We start from the raw sequence: 27,467 nt of genomic DNA on the forward strand, positions 1-27,467 counted from the left end.
GACAATCTGTGCCCGCGCATCGTGTCGAAACGTCCCTTAAAAATGCATCCATTCCATTCCATCATTCGATTTATCGGCCAGATGTTGTTGAAATCGAATGATTGCATGCAATATCTCACAAGTGTATGGGCAGCATTACAGTAAGTGACTTGTAGGGATCGGTAGAACATATGCCAGAATTGCGATTATGTACTACAGTAGTATTATATTTATTGCTGTTGTACGATATCACTGTCAATACGCAGACACTGGGTATGACTGTGTGTCCTGAACTACCCAGGAAATCACTGCTCTGGCTCCCAGCCTGAGGTCGGTGCCCATGGCAGTGTGGGTGTATATCCAGTAGAAGTACTTGTTTATAGGTAGATGTTATGTAGGTGGATACAAGAAATGCATTGTTCCTACTGGTAATCTGCGACTGGGCAGAGCACTGCTTGTGAATGACATTTCCTTGGCATGCCCAGTTGATTTTTAGCCTTAATTTGATTCTTCCTTGAGAAGCTTCTCTGTTTCCTACACAGCCCTATGAGGTACAGTCAGAGAGCTCCGAAGACTTCAGCCACTGAGGTTTCATGTGACCTACATGGAGAATACATTGAAACTGCAGTTCCTCCCCTGGAAATTTAAGGCAGAGTATAGAGGCGTCTGTCACTTCCTAGCACAGTACTGAATGGGACTCAGGGATAGGAAGGGAAGCTTCCACCGTAACCTTCTCTGGGGCTAAACCTGCCGCGTCTTCCCAGGACTGCTGCTTAATATGACACCATGGATTACTGCCTAGCTGCTGGGAGACCTGCATGTTAGTTCACACACTGACTTATTTCCCAAATCATAATGAGTATTATCCTCAAGCCAAGATCTCGCTCCACCAGTTCCCTCAGGACAACAGATGGGCTCTGGTAAAGTATATACTGTGTTTATGTGCTACCATGCTTTCTAGATTGTGCTGTTTTGTATTGCTACACTATACCGGTTACATTTTCTGACACGTGTCTCATTCAGGACACAAGTATAAGCTGGTCAGTTAACCCTTTGGCTACCTGAATGTTTAGCAGTGCTGTGTTGATAAATGGGAAACCAGAAAATTATTATTATTATTATTTTAGGCACCAATACTTTTTGTCCATATAATAACAGCATTATTTTAGCATAATCCACTGGAAAGCTTTTCCCTCTGAGTCTCTAAGTAGACACTTATTTTGCATAGGGATGTTGGCATAGTCGTACTGTGTGTCATTAGTGCACCTTATCGTTCTGCAGCGTGCTGAACCCATAACAACACAATAGTCCTGCAAATATGTACCTTGGCTGTCTACTGCCCAGAGCTCTCACATACTGAGAGAAAGCTGATTTTACTTATGACAGTGGGATTACTATAATTTATGTGCATTACAGTCCACAGACATCTACAGATGATTAACAACGTAGCTTCTGTCCCTGGCAGTACCCCCTGTACTTCTTTTATCAAATCAAGAATTCAGTGCGTCTCCACGGAACATCAGAAGGGACTCAATGAATAGATTAAAGTAGACCATAAAATATTCATTTTACCTTTTTTCCGTTCCCTCGCTTGCATTATTGTAGTGGTGGAAAATATTGGACGAGGGGCTTTTTTCGTGTCAACATTTTTTGCAATAGGATGTGTTTTATGATTAGTTTTGTTGATGAAATCTACAAAATGATAACACCCCCCAAAAAATTCAAAACTTTTGTCGACATTTTTCTGTGTCAATCATTTCAACCATGACCTTTTGACCCTTTTTGAACTTTTGTACATCGCCCTTTTCTTTTATCTACCCTTTCCAAGCCATCCTTTTGTCACTATCGACCTATTAACTGTATACCTACTTGCTGTATAGCTATTATAACACACCCAAACAAACTTCCATTCTTCAGATTATTTTTTAAAGGCCTGCGATGCTCTGGCGTGCTTGCAGGCTAACATTGCCTGCGACGGGTTACTGACAAATATTCAGGGACTCATAACCCCATTATGTTTAGAAACAAATGCTGAAGGGTAGGGCCGCCACTAGAAATGCTGGGGCCCGGGACTGACCTACAGTCCGGGCCCCCAGCGGCACAGCGCCATACCTCCGATCCCCCCGGGGCGGGCCCACCCGCCAGCACCCTGCCTGCCACTGCCAGCACTCTGCCTGCCAGCACCCTGCCTCCCACTACTCCATCCCCATTACTTACCATCATGCCGCAGCCACATCCTCCGGCTCCTTCAGTCTCCACGGTCTGAGCGCACACTGCACAGTGCAGCCTGCAGAGCGCCGAGCCCCTCTGTGTCCTAGGCTCGGTGCTCTGCAGGCTGCACTGTGTATTGTGCGTTCCTGGCCACCGGGTGAGGGACGCTGGGTGCGGGGGGGGGGGGAGGTAGGGCTGGCTGCCGGGTGAGGAACGCTGGGTGCGGGGGTAGGGGGGCTGTGGGCAGCTGCCCGGGCCCCTCCAGAGGTCGGGGCCCAGGACAGCTGTACCCAGGGCACCCCCCTGTCGGCGGCCCTGCTGAAGGGGTTATGACTAAAATGTAGCACTACAAGGGTGAAATTGAATAGGATGATGGTAAGAAATCTCCAGTGTTTTTAAAAGCGGCAATCATTTTCACTGCAAAATCAAACCGGTTGTGTCGGTAAGGTTTCCAGTCAAGATTTAGGCATTTAAAATGTCATCACTGACATATTATCTATAGCCACCTATTGAATTCCAACAGATAACAGCGCTGATATCCACAATGTAGAGTCTGAACATGTGGTGGACATTGTGGAGGTCGACATTGTGGAGATGTGTGTTTTGTCAGGTGGGTGGGCTTGGTGACGCATTTAACATCGTGCCCAGGCCAATTCTCTGAGAGAATTCCCTGCTCTCTCTGAATCCTGGGAGGTCTCTTTTGGATCAGGATGCTCCTGAAGGCAACTAGCGTACATAACCAAGCAGAAGGACATCTGTATACTGTAAATCGTACATGTGTTTTTTTATAATTGTTATCATTAAAAAAAAAATACCAATAAAGTATATTTTGGTAGTTTTATCCAATTGCTGATTGAGCGAAGGTGTGGCCAGCCTGTCAGACAACATGCAGATAGTAATCGGGATGTGTGCAGTCATGCGATGGGCTCAGCATGAGGAAGATTTGTCTTATTGTGATTAACTCTTCATCAGGCTGATTGAACTTTTTCTGTTGTTTGGAAGGGGGTTAAGGGCCAGATGCACTAAGCTTCAAAAGTGATAAGATAGACAGTGATAAACAGCCAGCCAATCAGCTCCTACCTGCCATGTCACAGACTGTGTTTGAAATATGACAGGTTTGAGCTGATTGGCTGGCTGTTTATCACAATTCATTGGGCAGCCAACACCAGAGTATGACATACTGTATATGCAGAATATGCTCTTGTGACACATGATTGCATCTATCCTATAGCCTAAGGTGTAACTGCCATAGGTGCAGGGAGTGCAGCTGCTATGGGGCCCGGAGCTGAGAGGGGCCACCTTCCCTACCAAAGTAATATTTTACCATTGGATTGTACGTAGGGGTCTTTACAAACTTTTGCTATGGGGCCTGCAAATATCTAGTTACGACACTGTCTATAACCCTAATTGCAGATGCATTAATCCTCTTTCATAGTGCCATATGTGCCAGCTTGTCTCCTATTTACCATGTCTCATGCCCTCTTCATGACACATGACCTCTGGGTCAGTAACCTTCTTGCTAAGACATCAGTGCCCATTTAAATCCCAGTATATGTACAGATGTAGCGGGATTCATCTTTGCAGGTGGCAGGCGTCGCCATCGCCATCCCCTGCCCCGCCGCCATCTGTATGCCCCGCCGCCATTGGTGCTGCCCTCGGTCGCCCGGTGCCCACACCGGCGACCGCACCCCCCTGCAGTGCCCTCGGGTCCCCCCCAGCCCCTCGAGCGGGAGGCGGACAGTATTGCGTCCGCCTCGCCGCCTGGATACTGAGACGCGCGTGCGTGGGGGACGCACGCGCGTCTCAGTCAGATGGAGCGCCGTGTTGCTGGCGGGTCGCCAGCAGCATGCTGCTGGCGGTTCGCCAGCAAAGATAAAACCGGCCCCATCTATTGTCCTTGACACTTTCCTGCAGTAGCGTTACACCGTACCATTCTATAGTGTTCTATAGACAAATAGAGTGGAAATTGCTAAAAGTGATAAACAGAACCCAGATGAATACAATAAGGATTGGGGTTAGCGTATGATACAATAGCAGCACTTCCTAATAGAATGTGTCATAGTCTTGCCAAAGGTTCTATCCAAGGTGGGATAGAATGTTCAGCAGCCACTAAATGCGGCTTATAAGTCACTTAAACATGAGATTCCATCTGCGAGGAGGATTGTGCCTCGTCTTGCAATAAACTGCATCTCCCTCTGTGTAAAAAAAAAAAAAGGTCTATCAGCAGAAAATATCTTGGTGTTCATTTCAGTCACATGGACGCATTGATTTAATCCATCTGCGTCTTCGTGTAGCAACCCATTAAAGTAAAGACATGCTTAGACTCCTGTTATTGGTCCCGGCATTAAAATAGAATTCCACCTTTTATAATAGGCATGGTATAGATCTGTGGATCCGCTGGAAGAATTTCTTGAGCAATAAGATAACAAATAACGTACACAGCGAGTCTTCGGAATAAGGGCTATAATGCGAGAATTAGGCAATCTTTTGGGAATAAGCGCCACAGTCTTCCAGTGCATAGAAATGTCAGTAAAACTTTCTGGAGCCTAGTTATTGATTGTGAAGCTTTTTATAGTATGTCCTAGGATTTCACTATAAAGCATCACACTAGAGTTTTGGGCCTATTTTTATCCATTGCTGCGTCGTAGCGCCGGAGGCTAAGTTACTGTTAGTGACGTGTATGTTTAGGGGTCACCTCGTTGTTCCACCGCCGGACACGGGCACTCGGTCTTAGTTTGAGTACAATAGATTCTGGCACAGATCATGACACCGTAAGTAGGTTCGGGAGTTTGCAGTCGCCGACATTTATAAACATGTTTTGGCTTATAGCAGTTTAAGTTTTTAATGTGGTTATTTGGATAAGTGGGTCATCATATTTCTCGTTGTTTCAACATTGCTTTGTGCCTGGATATAGCAAATATTTGTAGGAAAAGCAATAAATTATACTAAATACAAACTGTTATTACAGAAAATAAATGTGCGCATGAGAGTTCTGCAATCAGACTGATCCTCGGGTGTCAGAGGGGTCCTTGGGGCTGGGGCTTCTTGGGGACACAAGTATTCAGTGTTCTGAAATGCAGCTACAGATGTAGGCACGGTCATCGTTTGTGACGCCAAATTCGCACCCGCAGCGCTGAATAACCACGCTGCGATTTTGCCACTCAGTGTTTCTATGAGCCACGGGAGCGAATTGGATGCACACGCATGGCAACAGGATCGCTCTTATCGCCATGGGAGTCGCACATGGCGATTGGCACGGCAGTGATGAGAGTTGTTACATCTGCATGACTGAGCGACAGATTCTACTTGAGATTTGTAATGGACCTTCCTGGGAGGTCACGTCACCTCTACCCAATGATGTTTCTTGAATGATCCTTTAATCATCAGGGTTAACCAAATAGTGCTTAGAGAGCCAGGATTTATAAACAGTGGTGTCAGATCCACATTTTGCTACAACTCGCAGTCTTAGCGATGGTAGAGATACTGTACATGCCACCATTACTGTAGATTGGTACCATAGACTTGGATGAAAGTCAGTATGACGTCTCTTGTGTAACTATTGTAGTGTACCTCACCATCACTGTATACTGTGCTGTTATCCACAAATGTAAGTCATATCGGAGAAAAGCTCTTTATATATAAAATTATTTTTATCATCTTTTACCTCACATCACTGAGGTCACAGATTCCATTCCCACCATGGCCCCAACTGCGCAGAGTTTGTATATTCTCCCCATGCATGCGTGGGTTTCCTCCTGTTACTCCGGTTTCCTCCCACAATCCAAAAATATACTGGTAGGTTAATTGGCTCCCAACAAAATTAACCCTAGAATGTCTGTGTGCATGTACATGTGGTAGGGAATATACATTGTAAGCTCCACTGGGGCAGGGACTGATGTGAATGTTCAAATATTCTCTGTACAGCGCTGTGGAATATGTGTGCGCTATATAAATGGTAATAAATAAATATACAATATCTCCTCCCATGTCAGTCTAGCAGCTGCCCACTAGAGGTTAGTGGAGGCCCCACCCCCTCAAAGCAGCTGTTGGGGACAGGAGGAGAGAGGCCCCGCCCCAGCTCACACATACTCAGACAGCACCAATAAGAGCAGAATGGAGGTCTGTATTCAGGGCGGCACTCCATATCCCGACACCCTCCCAGGGGCTAACAGGAGAATATAGAGCTCCATTCTGATTTCACTGCTCTCATTTCTGTGTCTTGGCATTTTTTAATGATGTAGAGGGGTGGTGAGCCAGTACCCTTATACTCTGGGGATAAGGGAACAGAGAGGAGAGAGACGGGGGCGTCACATAGATGAGAGAGAGATGGAGGAGGAGGGATAGAGATAAGGTGGTGGGGGAAAGTGACTGGCAAGATAACTGGAAACCTGGCAAATGACAGGACCATATTACTAGTTATATCATAATGGCACTGTACTCCGATAGCCACAACATGAGCCATACAATCTAATAAAGTCCTCACTGGCAGCCTGGCATCTCTATAAAACCAGAGCAGCACGCCTACAGACTTCCTACCTGCTGTAACAGCCTGATGACATGAATGTCGGCAAGATGTGAGTTACATGTCTACATCATGTACATTGGTCCACGCAGGCTTTGTTCTATTTATACTCTACATCAACACAGTTGTCCAATCACATTCCATTGTGTTCAGGCAGATGTGACTATTCTGTCAGCGCTGGGTGGGGTCCATACAGTTGCCACAGTCCCTGTAGACATCAGCGTAGCTATTTACCCATTACTTCCCTTCAGATGCTGTAGGGGACCTGTAATGCTTAGTGTCTCCCAGAGGGATCCAGTGAGTGCCCCCAGCTAATCCTGTCCCTGGCGAGAGTCAGTACAGTGCGTTCTTGCAGGCACTTACTGCAGGGGACGCCCTCCCTCCTGGTAGATGTCGGAACGTACATTACATGTAAATGTTGCTTTCTTGTGAGGACATGAAGTCTGTGCCAGTGGTATGGTGTCAGTACTAAACGTTCTTACTACTTAGTGCCCAGTTATGTTAGCACAGTACAGTACAGAGTATCATACTGATCTGGTGCTTTGAGCTCACAAAAGTGCAAGTGTGTTGTAAACCCCCCCCCCCCCCAATGCCCCAATCAGTCCGCACTCAGCTTTCACCTGTCTATTACAAGACTACAAGTGTCTAAGGCCATGAGCGCCTGACGTTGTTATACAATTTCATTATTTGATTTGCAATTAAAATGACATTGTACAACTTACCATGTATTTTACATAGATCTAATAAATCATAGTGCTTGGTATGGTTGTGCTATTCTATGTCTTTTCTTTTTTATTTGGACTTCTTCAAAGCAGTCTATGTATAGTCTGTAGTTCCACCATGGCCATGCTAGTAATACTGCTGAAGCAATCTCTGTAAATAATACGGATTTGCATTTTATGATTCTACCCATGCAGAGCGCTGTACCAGTGTAATGCTGTCAGTGTGCAGTGTGAAACCTACTTAATAATATAGGGCCTTATACTGTATGTAACTGTATTTGAGTTGTTACATTGTGTAATTATAAGTGAACTTCTTTTAATTTCCAGACAGTTTGCTCAGTCATAATGATTACTATCACGGTCATGGCGTAACTAGCAAATATGCGCCCCCGCCAATGTTGGCATCGCCGCCCATCCCCCTCACCCGCCCAAGTAAAGTTAAACAACCCCCCTTACTCCTCTGCATGCCGCCGCATTGAGGGACCTGCAGCGCAGATCTCCTCCTGGCTCCGTCTCCTTCAGTGCTAATGAAAAAGGACCATCGCAAAATGGCTGCCTCCTAATAGCAGACAGTTTTTAAGGATGATAGAGGAGGCCGCCGCCTCCTCCAGCATCCTTGAAAAAATGTCTGCTTTATGGGGGCAGCCATTTTGTGAGGAGCGGTTTTCATTAGAACTGCAGGAGGAGACAGAGCCAGGAGGAGACGGAGATCCGGGACTGTGGCACAGTGCACCGCACAGACAGACACAAGTAATACGGGAGTCCCGACCACAGACAGCGATGGCGGCGTAACCATAGCCCCGCAGACCGGCACCCACACTTACTTAGCGCCTCCCAGCCACAGCGGGGTCTTCAGGGCTATAGTTACGCCACTGATCACGATTGAATTAATTTCTCAATATAATTTACCCATGACAGGAGGGCAGTGGTGGTTTACTCTAACATGACCTGATATTTCATATAAACTCACCATTGGGTGGCTTTTATGCATGACACTTCGAAAACATGGACACAAGTGTTGGCGTTTTAAATTAATGCGAAAGTTATTGATTGACAAGTTGACTATTACTTCTGACTAAAAGTGGTGGCGGCACTAAAGAGTAACATAAACACACACATACCAAACAGCCACTGATGATCAACTCTCCAACTGGCAACCCACCCGTGCAGGTGGTGTAACCCATCTCCCATCCAGGATGATGGGTTTAATGACATATAGCAATGTCTGGAGAGCGCACCCACTAGCTACTTAAAACTAATACATATAACAAGCTGCTGTTCTTTACCGCGACCCAACATAAAACATAGCGACGGGAGGGACTGCCGACTCCTCCCCTCTTGCACCCCATTGGCCACTGCTTAAAGTAAGCTAACAACTAGCTACTTAAAGTGACAGCATCTCCAGAACCCTTTAGTGGTTTGCTTACCCTCTGTGCTTAATCAGCCATCAGTTTTCCTTCTGTACAAATATGTATATATCAGACTACCCTGCTGTGTCTGCAGCGGACAGTAGGTGTAATTATCAGTGGGTGCAATATAGCACATTACTGTGTCATCTCCTGCCTGTGGTAATGAGGGCTCATTGCTGGCTTTGTGATGATGGAGGTGGCAGGAATGGAGAGCTGTGAAGGTAATGAGGAAGGTAAATTGAGGAAGGGGTAAGGGCTGTTTTTTAAAACTACTGAGGCTGTTAAAGTACTGTAGCTGGAAAAATGAAATTAGTCAACCGATGAAGGCAGTAAATGAAAGGGGGGGGGGGGGTTAATAAGAGAGGCAAGAGTCAAATAAATGATGACTGGCAATGGAATGAGGTAGGAGGTACAAATATGTCGGCTGGTGTACAGAGAGGAGACAAGCAATGTAGCTAGAACATGAGGTACAGTACTTGGCACTGCCTCATCTAAAACACTGTGGTCTATGTTTCTATGACAGTGCGAGAGAGGAAGTTAGAGGGAGTGGGGAAGGGAATTATCTGGGTAACATGGATGGGTATGGAGACTGGCAGATAGAGCAGGCAAAGTTAGAAATATTGAGGTTAGTGAAGAGGGAAGAATAAGGTAGTAGGTAGAAAAAGAGCGAAGAACTAAGAGGAGTAGGCAGGTAAATCAGTAAGGAGAGCATGCTGATGGTGTGCACCCACCCACAATGGCTCCTCTACGGTGGCAGAGATAGGACCCCGTGAGGAACATTTAGTATAGATGGGGCAGGGTGGGACCAAGGGAGCTGAAGTCACTTTGCGAATGCATGTCCATATCACTTGTTATATTCAGGGCCGCCAAGAGAAATCCTGGGCCCCGGTACAACAACTTCCTGGGGCCCCCACGGACGGAGCTCCCCGCACACTCTGCAGAGCCGTTGTTACCCCACTGCTTCCAAGATGGATACACGTACTAAAATTTACACTGTAATGCCTATTACACATGTCACACACCCATTACACATTATACCACATGCCATAATGCTCATTACACGTTATGCCACACACCATAATGCTCATTGCATATTAAGGGGTTAACATGCTCTGCTAGGGATTAACCGGTCTGCCCTGATTTACATGCTCTGCCAGGGGTTAACATACTCTGCCAGGGGTTACATGCTCTTTGCAAAGGATTTACACATACCCTCCAACATGGCCCATTCCATTATTTACAAAATGCTCTGTTCCTGGACTTCGCTGCCAGTGGCAGTTACAGATGTGAGCCTGCAGCACAATCCAATATTCAAAAAGGGGGGGTCACATATACTGCCACCCCAAGCATCACTGTCCTGGACTCACTGGCAGTTGATGTGACTGCCCCTCTTTGAATTTTGGACTGTGCTGGAGTCCAACCTCTGTAACTACCACTGGCAGAGAAGTCCAGGAACAGAGCATTTTGTACCTAATGGAATATTGGGGGTACTTGCCACCAAATAAAAAAAAACCTGTGTGTCCAAACCAGGGCCCCCCTGACAGGCCCGGGCCCGGGTAAATTGTACCTGCTCCCCCCCTCTCTCGGCACCCCTGGTTATATTGTGTTTATCTGGTGATATCTTATGATCCCTTATGTGCTGTTGTCCAACAGAACCTCTCCTCTCATCCCCATATTGAGATGGAGATGGAACTAAAAATAAGAAATGGTGACATACATATACAGCAAGTGGCACAGTGCTTTTAACTTAAAAAAAGGATGAAAAACCCTTTCATGCGGATAACTTTTGCTATGTTACTATTAATAGTAATAGACTTAATAGCAATTGTCGTCCAAGAATCCTCTTTCAGTGAAGGCAAAATGCGTGCCGCTTGGGGCATCAAATAATGACACAATTGGTAGTACAGTTATGTTCTATTGCCCCAAGGGGTTCAGCTGAGATGCTTAATGCATTTGAGCCAATTTGGTCTGATTCAGATGTATCGGGCCGTGAAATTGGACCAAATCGTCTGGGTGTGATATGCCATCGGGTCCCATGTGTGGTCCCGTGCGCATCGGACCCGGACCCTGTGGTCGCACTGGCGGGACACCAATCAGTGGTACATTGCGGGAGCTTTTTAACACCTGCAATGTGTTGGGTCCGATCCTAGGTGTGTGCTGGCGTGGGGCGGGCAGCTCCTAGTGGTGGGATCCGGCCAGCTGGTGGTGGCAGGGGGTGGGCAGCGGGATCCGTCCGAGCAGCGGTGGCGGCTTGGAGCTTGTAGCAGCATTTTGCCGGGCTGCGGTACGGGATGCGGCTCCTGAATATTTTGAAATGACTGGCCCGACGTTGATTGGAGGCCGCTGATTTATTGCATGTAAAAACATCAAGTGCCAAATCGCATGTGAGACTCCTGGGGAGCTCCCGGGGGGGTTTAAGGGCAAACTGGTACGACTTGTCCTTAGGACAAATTGGCCCAGTGTATGGGGGCCTTAAGTGCCTTAAAGCATACAGTGCCTGGGCCAGCATAAGACTTCTGTGCTAACTTACCTGATACCAGTTGTTTTATTTCCTGCAATGTTCTTCTATATCATCTATTTCCCAATTGGGAAAATGAAAATAACATAAAATAGCTTTGACTGGTGATGCAAGTACAAAGCCTTCACTCAACCATAAGGAACCATAAAGCAATGTTGTATATAGAAGTTTTAAAAGCAGGTGAACAGAAAAATAAACTAGTATCACCAGCAGACCATCGCCATAGGGTGTGTGACAATGGCTGTCTCTGGCACGTATTCCTTATGTGGGCACTATGACATCATACACACATGGAACGCCGCCCAGGCTACACTGTACTCTCAGAACAATGAAACAATCAGCAATGACTTTGCGTACACTTTGTTGCCTTTCCAGTTTCTGCTGCTAAATTGGAATGTTCAAATCCGAGCCGCAGCCATTGCCAAGCAGACGTAAGCTGTCATAGGATGTGTAAACACGACGGCATCCGCAGGCCTTACACCATATGAGGACATTGGAACTGCATGAAACAGCAGCTTCTCAACGTGTGTCCCAGACTTTGGTGTCTGACTATATTCACAGACTGAGCCCTTCAGATCTCTCATTCTGACCAAAGATGCTGAGAATTGCTAGCATTGATTGTAATGAATTAATCCCCTTTAAAGGACAATTCTAACTATAACAGAACATGCCGTTAATACTTCACAAACTAATATCTGTGTCTGAAGCAGAGCCAGAGGCGTATCTCTGGGAGGCAATGGAGTCATCTGCCACCGGGCTCCTGCTCCCAAGGGGGCACCTCTCCTCCCCTGTGAGTTTGAATCAGTCAATTGAAAGCCATAGATATCGCTTCTGTGGCTGACTCCCCCTCCTTACATCACCTTTGAGGAGGGGGAGTCACCCATAATCTGTCTTGCTGGAGACAGACACCTTACTGTTTGTGATATTTGTGGGGCAACAATATTTAACTTGCCTCTGAGGGGCAACTGAGACAAAGTTGCGCCACTGAGCAGAGCGCTGGTATCCACAAGGAGCCAGGGAGAATGTTTTCAATACGGCCACACAACATGGCAAAATATATACAGTACTAGTTGTATTGAAGGAGTACATCAAAAGACAGAGTGGTATTGGCATTGTAGGATGTGTCGGGGCGGCACAGCCTTGTTGTGAATCTCGCATCTGCACACTTTTACATCTGTGTGATCTCCCTGTATGGAAGGGGTGATATACAGTAGAGAGGGCCGGATCCTCACTTCTGGGTCTGATTCTAAAGTCGTGGGGATCTCTTCAATGATATAAAATTAGCATACAGCACATGCGCATCTTTGCGTATCCTCTCCTGTTCTGTCTTTCTAGAGGTGTAGCTGGAAATATGGACTGGACAGTGGCAAAGCGATCATACTGAACCACCGTGACGTTGGGCATGCCAAAGGGCATGTATCTAAAACTATGTGCATAGCTGGCTTGTTAGAGGGAGGAGCCTATGTGCAGGTACTGTACTAGAGCTCCACCCACAAAACCAACTAGTTCAACTCTGCCTTGGCCCCTCTGTATGTGCATTGTGCCCGTCCTGTCAGCATGTTACTGGTATCTCTCTCCGCCCACAGTTCTTATTTGCTCCTACCCAGGGTTGCCTACCCTCCTGCATTTAGCGGTAGTCTTAAGCTTTTTCATTCATTCTCCCGGTCTCAAAGAAAGTGACTGGATCCTCCCATTTTTTCCAGCCTGTACGCTGAGAACTGTGACTGCAAAAAGCGCACATGGGCGATTCACAAAGTCCTGGGGTTGGGTCCTGCAAGTGCAACATCATGAAGTACCCTGTACGTCGCTGTACTATCAATTTCAGCCACTGCGGGGCTCTTCGGGTAGCCGCAGCGCAGGAAGGAGAGTGGGAGCGTCACAGCAGCACCTGCATGAGGCCACAAGCAGCGACAAGGCGGGTGAGATTTTATGGGTGCCGGACGGGGTTCCGTCAGTCGGGATCCCGAAAGGCATTCACCCAACGTCAGGATCCTGACTGTGAAAAAACAGACAGTCGGGTTCCCGATGGCCACCCGCTATTTTTACCTTGTGGAGGTCCACGACCCACAAAGGGAGAATAGAATAGCGAGCCACCGTGTCCTCAGCGTGGCGAGCGAGCCCGCAAGGGGCTTAGTTGCGCTCACCATACTGTCTGGGTCCGGCCAGTCGGGATATTGACTGTCGGGATCCCGACTGTTGGACCCCTATACCACACCCGATTTTACTTACTGGTGTAAAATAAGAGATGCAGCTGGCTGCTTCTTAGACACTATTTGTCTTCCTCCCCTCTGCTTTAAAATTGTTCCTCCATCTCCCCTCTCCATGATGCTGCAGCAGCGCAGCTTCATGAAAATAGTTCCTCTCCCTTTGCCACCTCATCTGCTTCAATAAAATGGTCCCCCCCCCCAGAGTCTGCAACTCTGCTCTTACCTCCATTATCTGTCTTCACAGCTCCCTCTTTCCATGTTCAGCAAGTTTGAAACCGATCAATGTCCCTGTAAAAATTGCTTTCAGTTTCTGTTATGACATCCTTTAGCATGCAAAGGAGTAATTTGGTCTATGGAGTGGTCGGTGTCGGTACTTCACCTCATAGAGGTGAGGAGTGGTTAGCCTTTTATATAAAGTTTATATTTATATAGATATAAAAGGAAGTATGCACCTTCTATTGTTCCCAGTGTATGTTCAAATTACCACCTAGTGCCTCTCTGTTACAGCTCTTTGTCTTTTAGTTCTAAAGAACTGAGTCCAAAGATTGTTATATTTGTGTTCCTACTCTATAAGGGTGTCGGACGGGGTCCCGACAGGCATTTACACGACGTCGGGATCCGGACTGTCAAAACACGGACAGCTGGCTTCCTGACGGCCTCCTGCTATTTTCCCTCTTGGGGGTCCACGACCCCCATAGAGGGAGAATAGAATAGGTGGCGAGCGTAGCGAGCTACCGTGCCCGCAAGGGGCTTAGTTGCGCTCACCATGCTGTCTGAGTCTGGACATTCGGGATCCCGACGTCAGGCTAATGACTGTGGGACCCCTATACCACACCCCTCTATATCATGTATATATTTTATGCAGTATAAATGTTTCCATTGCTTAGAAAGTCTTGTACGTTATTGTATAGAAGAAATGTAGCATATATAGGACATTCTATATGTCACCAACTCCCAGTCTCTCCTGTAACAGGTCAGCTCCTCATTCTGTACAGGTCAGGTAAAAGTGAAGAAGTTGCCCATGGCAACCAGTCCAGTTTATCAGTCACTTTAAAGAGTGCTAAGGGCAAATTCTCCACTTTGGGGGAAATTTAATAAGATAGGAGTTTTATTTTACATGGGTTGTTGCTAGGGGCAACCAATCAGAATCTACTTCTTATTTATTTAGCGCCCTGTAGAGGATAATAGCATACCCTCCAACATAACCCATTCCATTAGGTACAAAATGCTCTGTTCCTGGACTTCTCTGCCAGTGGCAGTTACAGAGTTGGGGCTGCAGCACAGTCCATTATTCAAATAGGGGAGCCCCACCAACTGCCACTGTCCTAGACTCACTGGCAGTTGATGTGACCCCCTCTTTGAATTTTGGACTGTGCTGGAGTCCAACCTCTGTAACTGCTTCTGGCAGGGAAGTCCAGGAACAGAGCATTTTGTACCTACTGGAATGGGTCATGTTGGAGGGTATGCAATAGATAGTATCTGATTGGTTACCCATAGCAACATCCCTTGAGAAATAGAACTCCCATCCTAGTAAATTTCCCTCTCACTCAGGTTTGACACCTCAATATACCTTTACATGCTCAAAATAACTAACTAACTAACCCCTATCAAACACTGGTCGGAGTCTTCCAGGCTTTGGTCTGAATGGCTGCTGTCCATACTGGATGCGATTTCATACGCAATTATCATTTACACATATTAGCTGTGTCCCAACAGAAAATGCAGACGTTGGGAGTTCTTGAAATCCCACAGCCATTAGTCCCCAGGACAAAGCGTCCAAAAATGCTATTCTTAAAGATGTCTTTGGTGACACTCCGCAGAGAACGATGGTTCCCTTATACATCAGGGAGTAAATATTCAAACTACAGTACAATATACTGAGCGCAGTGATGCTCCCCTCTGCGGCGGGCAGCAATTAGCAACACAAAGGCAACGGGAAAAAAATAAACGTTTTATGTGTCACTGGGAAGATTTGTTATATAATGTTATATGACATTTATACTGGTGACCGGTTATTCCAGTGTTGCATACAGAACAGATGTTTGGAATGCCTCCAGCATATGGATTGGACAAATTGGAAAATTGTTTGAATGTTGAACATACTGTAACAATGTTCCTATTACAGTTTTACTAAAGCCTTATGTTTCTTGCTGTTCTCGTCATTTTTACTATTTACCAGATGCACTACGCTTCAAAAGGGCTAAATTGGAGAGTGATATACAACCAGCCAATCAGCTCCTACCTGCCATGTCACAGACTGTGTTTGAAAAAATGTGAGGCAGTAGCTGATTGGTGGGTTGTTTATCTGTCTCCATTTTATCACTTTTAAAGCTAAGTGCATCTGGTGCTGTATCTGTTCCTCACATCAGTATCCCCACAACACACATACACATGTACACGCAACCTCCAGTAATCTTACTAAATAAGTGCTTAAATTCTCTGTGCCGCTGGTAACATTACAATTATTATTTATTTTCACACACACACACATATTACACACAGACACATACAGTGGGTGTGGTATAGGACTCCGACAGTCGGGATCCCGACAGTCATTAGACAGCATGGCAGGCGCAAAAATGCCCCTTGTGGGCTCGCTGCGCTCGCTATGCGAGCCACCTATTCTATTCTCCCTCTATGGGGGTCGTGGACTCCCACGACGGAAAATAGTGGGCGGCCGTCGGGCACCCGGCTGTGAGCATTTTGACAGTCGGGATCCTGACGTCGAGTAAATGACTGTCGGGATCCCGACTGTCGGGAACCCATCCGGCACCCCATACAGTATATAGTCATAAAGGGCCAATCTGTTATCAGTATCGGACAATAATACCCCTTTCAGACATACTACCCAGGATTTTAGAGCCGGGTCCATTTTAAATATCCCGGGTCCATTGCAGGTACGCAGGACCCGGGATTTTAGAGGACTAAAATCCCGGGTAGAGCCTTTCAGACATACCCTAGTCCCAGGATTGTGCACGTGAAAAATCCCGGGTTTTTTGTCGTATGTCTGAAAGGGGTATAAGACAGATATTTTGTTATGGTGCCCCTTATTGCACCATTAGATTTTCTGTCCTGACATAATGGCTATCCTATATCCAAGGATGGTAGAGGAGTGATTAGAGGACATTAGGGGTTATTCATACCGGATCGCTGGGCTGCAAATGCTTATTATCGCCAGCCAGCAATAACATCCAGCGTTTTTTTCATCACTAGCTGTGCGCAAGTTGATTGACGGGAAGCCAGCATTTTGGGGGGGTGGTAGGTGTCAGGGAAAACGTAGGCGTGCCCAGACTTTTTCAGGGAAGTCGTGTGATGTCAGCTCTGGCTTTGATCAGCCTGTTTCTATCGCGCAGGCTGAGCAGGTCCTGAGTTATGAACAGACTGCACACACTAAAAATCATTCAATGGTGAGTTGTGAATAGAATTGACCCGCATTGAGGTTGCACACAGAGCCCCCTTTTTTTTTAACCTTCCTTGTCTTGTTCCCTACACCTCACTGAAGTCACTAGCTGCTATTGACATAAGATACAAGAGAGAGGGGCAGTTGATGTGATAAAGCTCCCAACCAGCTCCCAACTGTCAAGTAACAGATTGGGTCTGAAAAATGACAGTTACGAGCTGGTTGGCTGCTGCGTTATCACTGGACACTTTATCACTTCACCGGGCTTAATGCGTCTGCCCCTGAATATTGATTCAGCAAACAGTTGCTGTATGTGCCAGTTACATGCATGCTTCACATCAAGTCAAGTAGTGATGGGTAATGACACGGTAATCATCACTGCAGTATGGGCCTTATTCTAGTTCACTCTTTCTGACGAAAGCCTTCTTAGATGGACAAAACCATGTGCACTGCAGGTGGGGCAGATGTTACTTGTGCAGAGAGAGTTAGATTTGGGTGGGGTTTTACTTCAAAGTGAGATCTATATTGCAGTGTAAAAATAAAGCAGTCAGTATTTACCCTGCACAGAAACAAAATAACTCACCCAAATCTAATTCTCTCTGCACATTTTACATCTGCCCCCCTGCAGTGCACATGGTTTTGTCCATCTAAGAAGGATTTTGTCAGAAAGAGTGAACTAGAATAAGGCCCTATGTGTACTGAAGCTTTGGAAGCATTTCTGTCAGCAGACCCCTGTACTGTATCCAGACTTCAGAGGAGTAATGCAGTGAATGGCTCAGCCTGACACTGAGGAGATGGATGACTCTGTGTGGATTAACCAGCCAGCGAACCATGCAAGTGTGGTATTCTATGTGTAAATCATCTGCTTCATCTTACTCCATACTAACCTGGCATTTAGTCACATGCTCTCTGGGAGCCAACCAGAGCTGTCGATGCTTGTCATCATAATGTTGCCTAGGGAGGGCCCATTTCTTACATATTTGCCATTTTTCCACATATCCATGAGCAGGTAATATTGTGTTCTTACACATAAATAAAAGCAGAGCTGCTGCTACGTGTGGTTCCTGGCAGATAAGGATGTGACCTAGCGGGTGTTGTAGGGCTGTGGGCAGTATAAATAACGAACAGGCTCAGTACAATATGCAGGATGCAGACTCCCCAATATGACTACAGGTCCTGGACTGCCCACATAGGGGGTTACTCAGATGGATTCGGTCCCCCGTGCGTTCCCATGGTAATATCCCGATGCCGCGGGTGTGGGAGGCAGGCAGCTGACGACAGCGGATGCCAGCTGCCTGCCTGCTTCCCGCACAGGGCGCTCGCAGGTCAGGTAAAAGTAAAGAAGTGGGGTGGGTGCCGGCACTGCAAGCAGCGTTTGGTCCACACGCAACGCTGCTAAATTTGCAGCATTGCGTGTGGACCAGAATAAGGTCCATGATGTATGATTGCAGTCACCTGTGCTCCTAATCAATTCTTCATTTCAGCACAGGTGACTGCAATCATAAATGACAGCAGGAGGAAGTCCAGCAGCAGAGGTTTTAGGACGTGATGGAAGGAGTCGTGTTATACTGCTTTCACATTGTAGAAATGGGTAATGACACGGTATTCTTAAATGGGACTTTAAAACGGGTCTGAGCCTTGAGACCTTTCACATTGCAGGTGAAAACCGTTTTAAAAATCATTTAATACCATTCAAACATTCAACCCGTTTTTATTCCAAGTTACTAACCACAAGCACTTTAATTCTAAAGTACAAGCTGATAAAAGATGAATAGGATCTCATACCACTAGTGTCATATGCTGCGTGCATGAAGATGTGCCGCAAGTGTGTGAATTAACTACAGTGTATGCAGGCATCACCTGTTCCAGAAATATACTGTCATTGTTTTCAAGGTTATTATTATTATTTAACAAACCGAGCATTAGGGATGCATGTTACTATACTGCCACCTTTGTGCACCCTGCCCAATTAGGAAGTTGTGTGTGTTCCAGGTAGCTCTCTACTTGCACCTTCCTTCTGGATCCCCATCTGCCAGACACATGCTTATGGGTCAGTATGACCACGCTCCCTTTTACAGTAACCGCACCCTCCTGAATTGTCTCACACAAGTCCCTGCATGGTCATTCAGGTAACCCTACACCACACTCACCTGTGCAGGACTGTACACATACAGTATGCAGCTCTGGTTTCTTCTGCCTGGGAAAAAGCCACACAAGAATGTAAGCTATTTCTGTACCGATCCTGGAGTGAATGGACAACGTTATGATTGGAAGTGTGTAAAAAGTGTGTAATGTCACAAATTAGGCTATTTTTGCCATGAGTGGATCGTTTGGTCTACACTAACTAGGTCGACAAGCATTGGGTCGACACCAGTAGGTCGACAGGCAGCAAGGTCGACATGACATTATGTCGACACAAGCAGAAGGTCGACATGGGTTTTTTCACTGTTTTTTGACCCGAATGATGTCACAGTTGACATGGACACAGTTTGAAGTGCACCGCATCCCCTCGCATCGCTCGCTTCGCTTGCAATGCTTCGGGCACGGTGCCTTGCTATGCTCGGCACACTATTTTTTTCTCCCACCATGCCCTAGTGGATGGTAGAGCATGAAATACCGCCTGTCGGCACATGTCAGCTCAAAAAACAGTGAAAAACCCCATGTTGCCCATTTGACTGTTGACCTAGCCCCTCCCTCTCGTGGACACCCATAGAGAGAGAAAGTGTCGGGATTTCGGCGGTCGGGATTTTGAACGCCGGGATTATAACTGCATCCCAGCACATCAGCTGTATCTCTGGACACAGAATCGGATCACTCTGGAGATAATTCAGTCCTGTTTGCAGGACAAATTTGATCTCAAAATGGGCTAAACCATGTGCACTGCAGGTGGGGCAGATGTAACGTGCTGAGAGAGTTAGATTTGTGTGAATTATATTGTTTCTGTGCAGGGTAAATACTGGCTGCTTTATTTTTATACAGCAATTTAGATTTCAGCTTGCACACTCCCCACCCAAATCTAACTCCGCCGGGAGGATTTGTCATTTCCCACAGCCATGACTGAAATCGCATACGATACACGTATCCAAAAGGACCGCAAACGATGTATCATATGTGATCCAGACATCTCGCCAGTGGGCATTTGCCGAGTTATTACTTGAGAGGCTGCGTGCGGTACCATGGCATAGTGTATGGGGGCCTATAGATAGCCTATATGCCCATTGAGTCTGCACTAACCACATGCACTAACCACATGCACACAGTAGGCTTCATTTGTTTGCCGGTAGCCAATTAACCTACCAGTATATTTTGGGATTATGGGAAGAAACCGTCGTACCCGGTGCAAACCCACGCAAGCACAGGGAGAATATACAAACTCCACACCGTTAGGGCTATGGTGCGAATCGAACCCATGAGTCCGAAATACTAACCATTACTCCATCTGTCATTTTTTACAGTATTTAAAAAGTGTCAGCTCTGCGGCCAGGGTGGTGGTTCCCAGCTGTAATGTCCTCTCCCTGCAGTGGGCCAGTCGAAATATTTTTTGTTTTGTTCTCTTACAAATGTAAAATATTTAATTTGCTGCATTAGTTTTGCAGAAATAAATGTGGGTATTCTTATGTCTGACAGTGAGCATGTAGGTAAGCAGCAGTTATTTGGTAAAATATGTAATAGGCATCATTATGTGTAATGGGCATGACGGTGTGTGGCAGTATGTTTATTGGGCATTACGTTGTTGGCATTATGTGTAATGAGCATTACGGTGTGTGGCATTACGGTGTGTGGCATTATGGCGTTGGCATTATGTGTAATGGGCATTACGGTGTGCGGTATTATGTTTATTGGGCATTACGTTGTTGGCTTTATGTGTAATGGGCATTACGGTGTGTGGCATTTTTGTTTATTGGGCATTACGTTGTTGGCGTTATGTAATGGGCATTACGGTGTGTGGCATTATGTTTAATTGGCATTATGGTGTGTGGCATTATGGCGTTGGCATTATGTGTAATGGGCAATACGGTGTGTGGTATTATGTTTATTGGGCATTACGTTGTTTGCATTATGTTTAATAGACATTATGGTGTTGGCATTATGTTTAATGGGCATTATGGTGTTGGCATTATGTGTAATGGGCATTATGGTGTGTGGCACTATGTTTAATTGGCATTACGGTGTGTGGCATTATGTTTAATGGGAATTACGGTGTTGGCTTTATGTGTAATGGGCAGTATGGTGTGTGGCATTTTGTGTAATGGGCATTATGGTATGGCATGTGTAATGGGCATTATGGTGTGGCATAATGTTTGATGGGCATTATGGTGTGTGGCATTATGTTTGATGGGCATTATGGTGTGTGGCATTATGTGTAATGGGCATTACAGTGTACATTTTTGCAAGGCGCATTCCGCACCCACTGTCCCCGTTTCTGGTGTATGTTTGTATTGTTTAATCCTTGCTGCATACTAGAGAGGAGAAGGGAGAGGGTAGGGTGGTGAAATTATGGCGATGGTGGTGGGCCACTTGCTTGTGTTGCCCCCCCAGGCTGAACGTTGCCAGCCAGCCCCTGCACGGAATACATACAGGACATAGTGTAAATGTGCTGCACGCATTAGCAGTTATTGTAGGTAGTGTGATAGTGGTGTTGTAGTGGTTTGTCACAAGTCTCACAATTAACACGTAGCAAGTGTGAGGATTGTAATACAGTTCTATAGGTGTGATGGCAGCACGTGAATACCTCTGGCGTTTGCATTGAGGGAGTATTGCTATACTGTATATCATGCTTGTTGTGTAGGCCCTGCTGTGCGGAATGCAGAGGAATGAGCTGGCTGTGCTGATCGCTCTGGCGCTGTGCAGGGGAGCGAGCTCATTAGTACAAGCTACGGAGCCTAACAATGTTTTTCTTAACAAGTCATAATACATTTATTAATATAGGTTTCCACTGACTGTATATAACATGGTGATGGTGGATTAGGCCGTCTGTTAAATGCCAGTGTACAATAACGTTCCTACCATCCAGACTTGCTGGCTGGGGACAGATGCTTCCTTTATGCTATGTTATTATCACCTGCCTATGAGATCATAGGCACAGACCAGGAAAGAGAATGATACATGTCACCAAATACCTGTTATACTTTTTGACTCTCGCAGTACTTAAGTTTCGTACAGGTCATGTTACAGTTTCTTTTAATATATACATATTTCTAACATTTCTGTTCCGTCTATCCATAATTCATAAAGATAAAAGTAGCAGAAGATGGGTTTTATAGCCCCGTTCTGCCAGTCATCTTAGGCTCTGAATGGCTTACTGTAATCTCCGACAATGGACTTGCATGACATTTACATTTTATGGAACTGCAAGGAGGAGCACCACCTGTGGTGTCTTCAGTCCAACATATACGTTACCAAGCCCACATTGCCAGGTTCCTCTACATGCGCTCTATATAGAGCAGACAGCAAGGAATGCTGCCCCTTTACAGCCAATCAGCCCCTAACTACCGTGTCACAGGCTGTGATTGAAACATTACAGGAGCTGATTGGTTGGTACTTTTTCATACCTCCCAACTTTGAGGCTGGGCTCAGATGCTACTGGTGTGCATGGACATATCCAGCGATTGCTTTTATTTTGGATGTCATGTCCAGCAGTAGGGTGGGAAGTCATTCAGGTGAGGGATGGCTGGTACAGTAGGTGGTGGTTTAAAGAATATTTAGCAGCTGAAAGATGAGCAGGGATATTCTTTCCCACTGTGTATATATATATATATATATATATATATATATATATATATATTTATTTAGATACTAGTAAGCCTGCTCGAACAAATGCTAGTCTGCTACCTTGTGATTGCCTCTGTGTTTGTGCATGTGTGATAGAGAAAGAGATGTAGGTTCACTTGCTACAAACAGATGGCAGTGTTTCGGAGACACACAAACAGACACTAGACATATACAGATGGAGCGCCTCTCAGCCAGCGCCAGGCCTCGCCAGAATGCCTCCGGTGACAAGATGGCGCTCCATATGACTGGGATGCGCGAGTGTCCCACAAGCATGAGCGTCCCAGTTACCGTTCAGGCTGGGACACGAACCCTGCTCGTCTCTGCTTCAGGGAGACGGGCAGGGTTAGGGGGGGAGCGGGGAGGTGGAGTACGGTGTCGGGAACCGGCGGCGGGACCCGGGGGAGCTCCATTAGAAGGAGATGCGCATGCGTCTCGTGCGCACGCATTCCCTTCCAGCGGGTGTTGGCGGTTGGTGACCATCAGCCCCTGCAGGGATAAAAGGCGCTCCATTTGTGTATATATATATATATATATATATATATATACACAAATTCTGTTCAGCCCGGCACTCCTTATATGAGTGCAACGTCCAGGGTGCCCTCCGGGTAAATTGATATACTTCTTTAGCCAGGATGCAGACAGCGGCACTCTTCTGGAATTTTAAAGTGCTTTATTTAGTGCTCCAACGTTTCGGGGTTCAAGCCCCCGTCTTCAAGGAGAAAAACAACAGTGATCACTGTTGTTTTTCTCCTTGAAGACGGGGGCTTGAACCCCGAAACGTTGGAGCACTAAATAAAGCACTTTAAAATTCCAGAAGAGTGCCGCTGTCTGCATCCTGGCTAAAGAAGTATATATATATATATAAAAATATATTATACAGTTGTCAGTTAAGCATACAGTACACAGTGACTATTAGTAGTTTGTTGGACAGCTAGTCTGTTATAGTGCAGAATGGACACTGGCAGGACCGGTGCTCAGGGACTGTGGCAGATGCTGCCTCTTGCCTACCGATTTCAGAAATGCGGGGGCAGACTGGTGCTCCGGAGCGGAGTTCTAGTGAGAGTAGAGTTTCCCTGTATCACCTGTACACAGGCAGAACACTAACTTACTCACATTATTACAGTTATATTTTCTGATGGTCTCAGCACCCAGTTATATTACTGCTGCGTTGTTGGGATCTTTCCAGGCTTATCACCCTATTAGGATATGAGGGACGGATCCATGATATGAAGTACAGAGAGATGAACACCGGCAACTCACAGCAGCACACGGAAATAGTAACTGCCTACATATAGCTATAGACACTTGCTATAAGCGGTACACTGATAATACTAATGGGCCAATCCATTCACTCTAACCAGGAGCCGATCACCCGCTTCTGGCCCCTAGTTGGATCCTCACTTGGGTGATCTGGCTGGTAGTGATTGGCCCAAGGGGAAGAATAACTTCTGACTGATATTGGGAAATCTTCCCAGTGCATTTCCCAACGTGTCTGCTTATGGTGCTGTGAGATCTCAGGAAATTACACCCGGGCATCACTCCAACGGGTAAAGTATTTACATGTGACAGATGGAATTCCTGATATTTATGTAGCCTTAGCAATGACTGGTAGGTTCCCATCATGTCACCTTCAGCTGTGGTTGGAGAAAGTCACGTACAGTAGTTGGCATTGCCTTACTGATAACAGAGCGTATCTAGGAGACTGAGACACAAGTGATGTCTGTGTGTGTGTACTGTAAGGATTGGAACATGCGCAACACAAGGGAATACATGACTAAGGGTGCCCGAGAGGGTCAGATTAGAAACAGGAGTTTAAAAGCTGGAGATGCTATGAAGGGACACGTTAATACAAATACCTAATAGTGGTAAGCTACGTCAAATATAGGGACGATGTATCAAATCCAGCTACTACCTATCATTTACATCTACTAACTTCTACCTTTATTGTAGTATCCTTTTGGAAGCAGTTTTGATCCTGGTTGCTCTTACCCGAGTAGGGTTTTGTATGGTCACAAAATAACTCAACACAATTCTTCAGGTGCTGATCTTAAACTAGTGGAGACAAATTTACAAAAGACTCTCATATACCCTTTTTCCACTAGACAAGCCGGGTTGCACCAGGGATTTTGTACCCGGGTGCGACCCATCTTGAAAACCTTTCCCACTAGTCTCCCAACCCAGCATAATGCTGGGCAGGTGACGCCATCTGGAGACTGGACCGGGGGCGGCGCTAGGAGAGCATCTCCCAGGGGCAACTTTTACATTGCAGTGAACGGGACCCAGGTTACATCGACTCGGGGTACAGGTTTCCACTGCCCCTGAACCTGGGAGCATCCCAGGTCCAACCCAGGTTGGAATTTTTTCTTGGGATGCGTTTCCATTCGCAAAAAAATCCAGGTCGACACAGTTAAGGTCAACATAAATTAGGTCGACCACTGAAGGTAGACAAGCCTTAGGTCGACACAGACAAAAGTTTGACTTGTCTATGGTCGACACAGACAAAAAGTTAACACAAGCAATAGGTTGACATTAGGAAGGCAGTATTTCATGCCCTGCCACCCGCTAGGGCGTGGAGGGAGAATATAATAGTGTGCCAAGCGTGGCAAGCTCAGCGGTGCACGGATACGGTGTCCATGTCGACAGGATATGTTGACCTTTTTTTTCTGTGTCGACTTTTAGTGGTCGACCCAATGTACGTCAGCCTTAATTTGGTCAACCCAATGACCCATACCCATTCTGCAGTCCATAACCATCATTAGTGATTTGCTATGGTTGTCCCAATCGGCCCCAGTATTTAATACTACCTTTTGTGTATAGAGTAGTGTATTATAATGCAGGTCATTGGTTACCTGGCACCAGCGCTGTATGCCTGTGTGAGATTCCAATCATCAGGTCACTTGTACATGCAGGTCCTCAAGGTCACAGAGCTCCTCATTAAAAGTAATCTGGGACCATGTCACTGATCAGCAGATATCTGGGGGCTCAAATGATTTGTCTATTAATTATTGTGGACAATTATAGTTAGGTACAGTACCAAGTCTCGTGTTCATTTTCTATGGTCGGCAGCATTGCTGGGCATCTACTGTATATTGCATTTCTGGGCTTTAGACCGCTCTTGTTCTGAGAGAGTAAGTTGTAAGTAGTAATAGTCATTGCAAGACTTTCTGGTATTGCTTACTCGGTTATGGTATAAAAGGTCACAGGGTCCAGGACAGGCCTGGACAACCTGCGGCTCTCCAGCTGTTGATAAACTACACATCCCATGGGTTCGATTCCCACCATGGCCCTAACTGTGCAGAGTTTGTATGTTCTCCCCGTGCTTGCATGGGTTTACTCCGGGTACTCCTGTTTCCTCCCACAATCCAAAAATATACTGGTAGGTTAATTGGCTCCCAACAAAATGAACCCTAGAATGTCTGTGTGTGCGTGTACATGTGGTAGGGAATATAGATTGTAAACTCCACGGCAGGGACTGATGTGAATGTTCAACTATATATAAAGCGCTGCGGAATATGTGTACGCTACAGTATATAAGAAACTGTTAAATAAATGAATGCCTTGCCACAGTTTTAGCTTTTTGGACTCTATTGGGTACATTTGCAAGCAAGTGTCTTCACTGCAGAACATTGCATCCCTTGTGTGTGGGATTGTCTTATAGGTAAATTCAACTTTGTCACAGGCATACGTGCAGACTATCTCTCTCTGCTGTAACATCCACATGCTTTTGAACTCTATTGGGTACATTTGCAAGCAAGTGTCTTCACTGCAGAACATTGCATCCCTTGTGTGTGGGATTGTCTTATAGGTAAATTCAACCAAATATCTGATCTGTGTAAATAACAACAGTACCTTGCCTGTGTGTAGTGAGGCATGTATTTTTTATTCTAAAAGAGATATAGTATCCTGGAATGCCAGAACTGTTTTTGTAAGCCACTTTTATTGCTCTGTATAGCAGGGGGTGGGGACTGAGGGTGTAGATTCTTCCAATTATTGGAAATTGGGAAGAAGGCATTGTTAGAGTATATTAGTTCTCATTGCATACGGCTGTGGCCCTGTACCGTTTTAAAGTGGGAAAACAGAGTCATAAATACAAGCGTTATACCTGCGTTACACCGAAGGAAAACTGAAGGCAAACTACTACAAATCAACAAAAACACACATGGACTGCATTGATACCTCAAGAGTATGTAATTCATCTCCAATATGCTCTCTTTATTTCTGTGTTATGCAAACTCTTGTATGATTTGAAAAGTTCTGATTTAATGAATTGTTTGTAATTGTTATTACTTGTTTGGTGAAGTTGTTCAGTGAAGCATAGTTTAGTGTTGCATTCTGCCTGATGTCTACTCAAACACAGTGCAAATTATCATGATTTGAAAAGTTCTGATTTAATGAATTGTTTGTAATTGTTATTACTTGTTTGGTGAAGTTGTTCAGTGAAGCATAGTTTAGTGTTGCATTCTGCCTGATGTCTACTCAAACACAGTGCAAATTATTATGATTTGAAAAGTTCTGATTTAATGAATTGTTTGTAATTGTTATTACTTGTTTGGTGAAGTTGTTCAGTGAAGCATAGTTTAGTGTTGCATTCTGCCTGATGTCTACTCAAACACAGTGCAAATTATCTCCTTTGACCATTTGGCCATTAGTGTTCAGGTGTAGCCTGACCTGAACAGACTCACTATATTCTTAGAATTAGTGACCTGCAGCTTTTCTGAACAGTAAAA

At 45.7% G+C, this 27,467-nt stretch overlaps 1 protein-coding gene across 7 annotated transcripts in view; it reads left to right on the forward strand.

Annotated features, from left to right (window-relative positions):
* PDE4D (phosphodiesterase 4D) overlaps nucleotides 1–27,467 on the forward strand; it is a 925,196-nt gene that overhangs the window by 683,734 nt on the left and 213,995 nt on the right. The window contains exon 1 of one of the 7 annotated variants that reach the window (XM_083153340.1): nucleotides 726–899. The exons of the other annotated variants lie outside the window; for them this stretch is intronic. Coding sequence (XP_083009466.1) covers nucleotides 835–899 — 65 coding nt within the window. The 5' untranslated portion in view covers nucleotides 726–834. Of the gene's footprint in view, nucleotides 1–725; nucleotides 900–27,467 lie in introns of those variants that run through there. 7 annotated transcript variants of the gene reach the window in all.

This window comes from Crinia signifera, chromosome 1 (assembly GCF_055691185.1).
Source record: "Crinia signifera chromosome 1, ASM5569118v1, whole genome shotgun sequence".
In the NCBI taxonomy this organism is placed as follows: domain Eukaryota; kingdom Metazoa; phylum Chordata; class Amphibia; order Anura; family Myobatrachidae; genus Crinia; species Crinia signifera.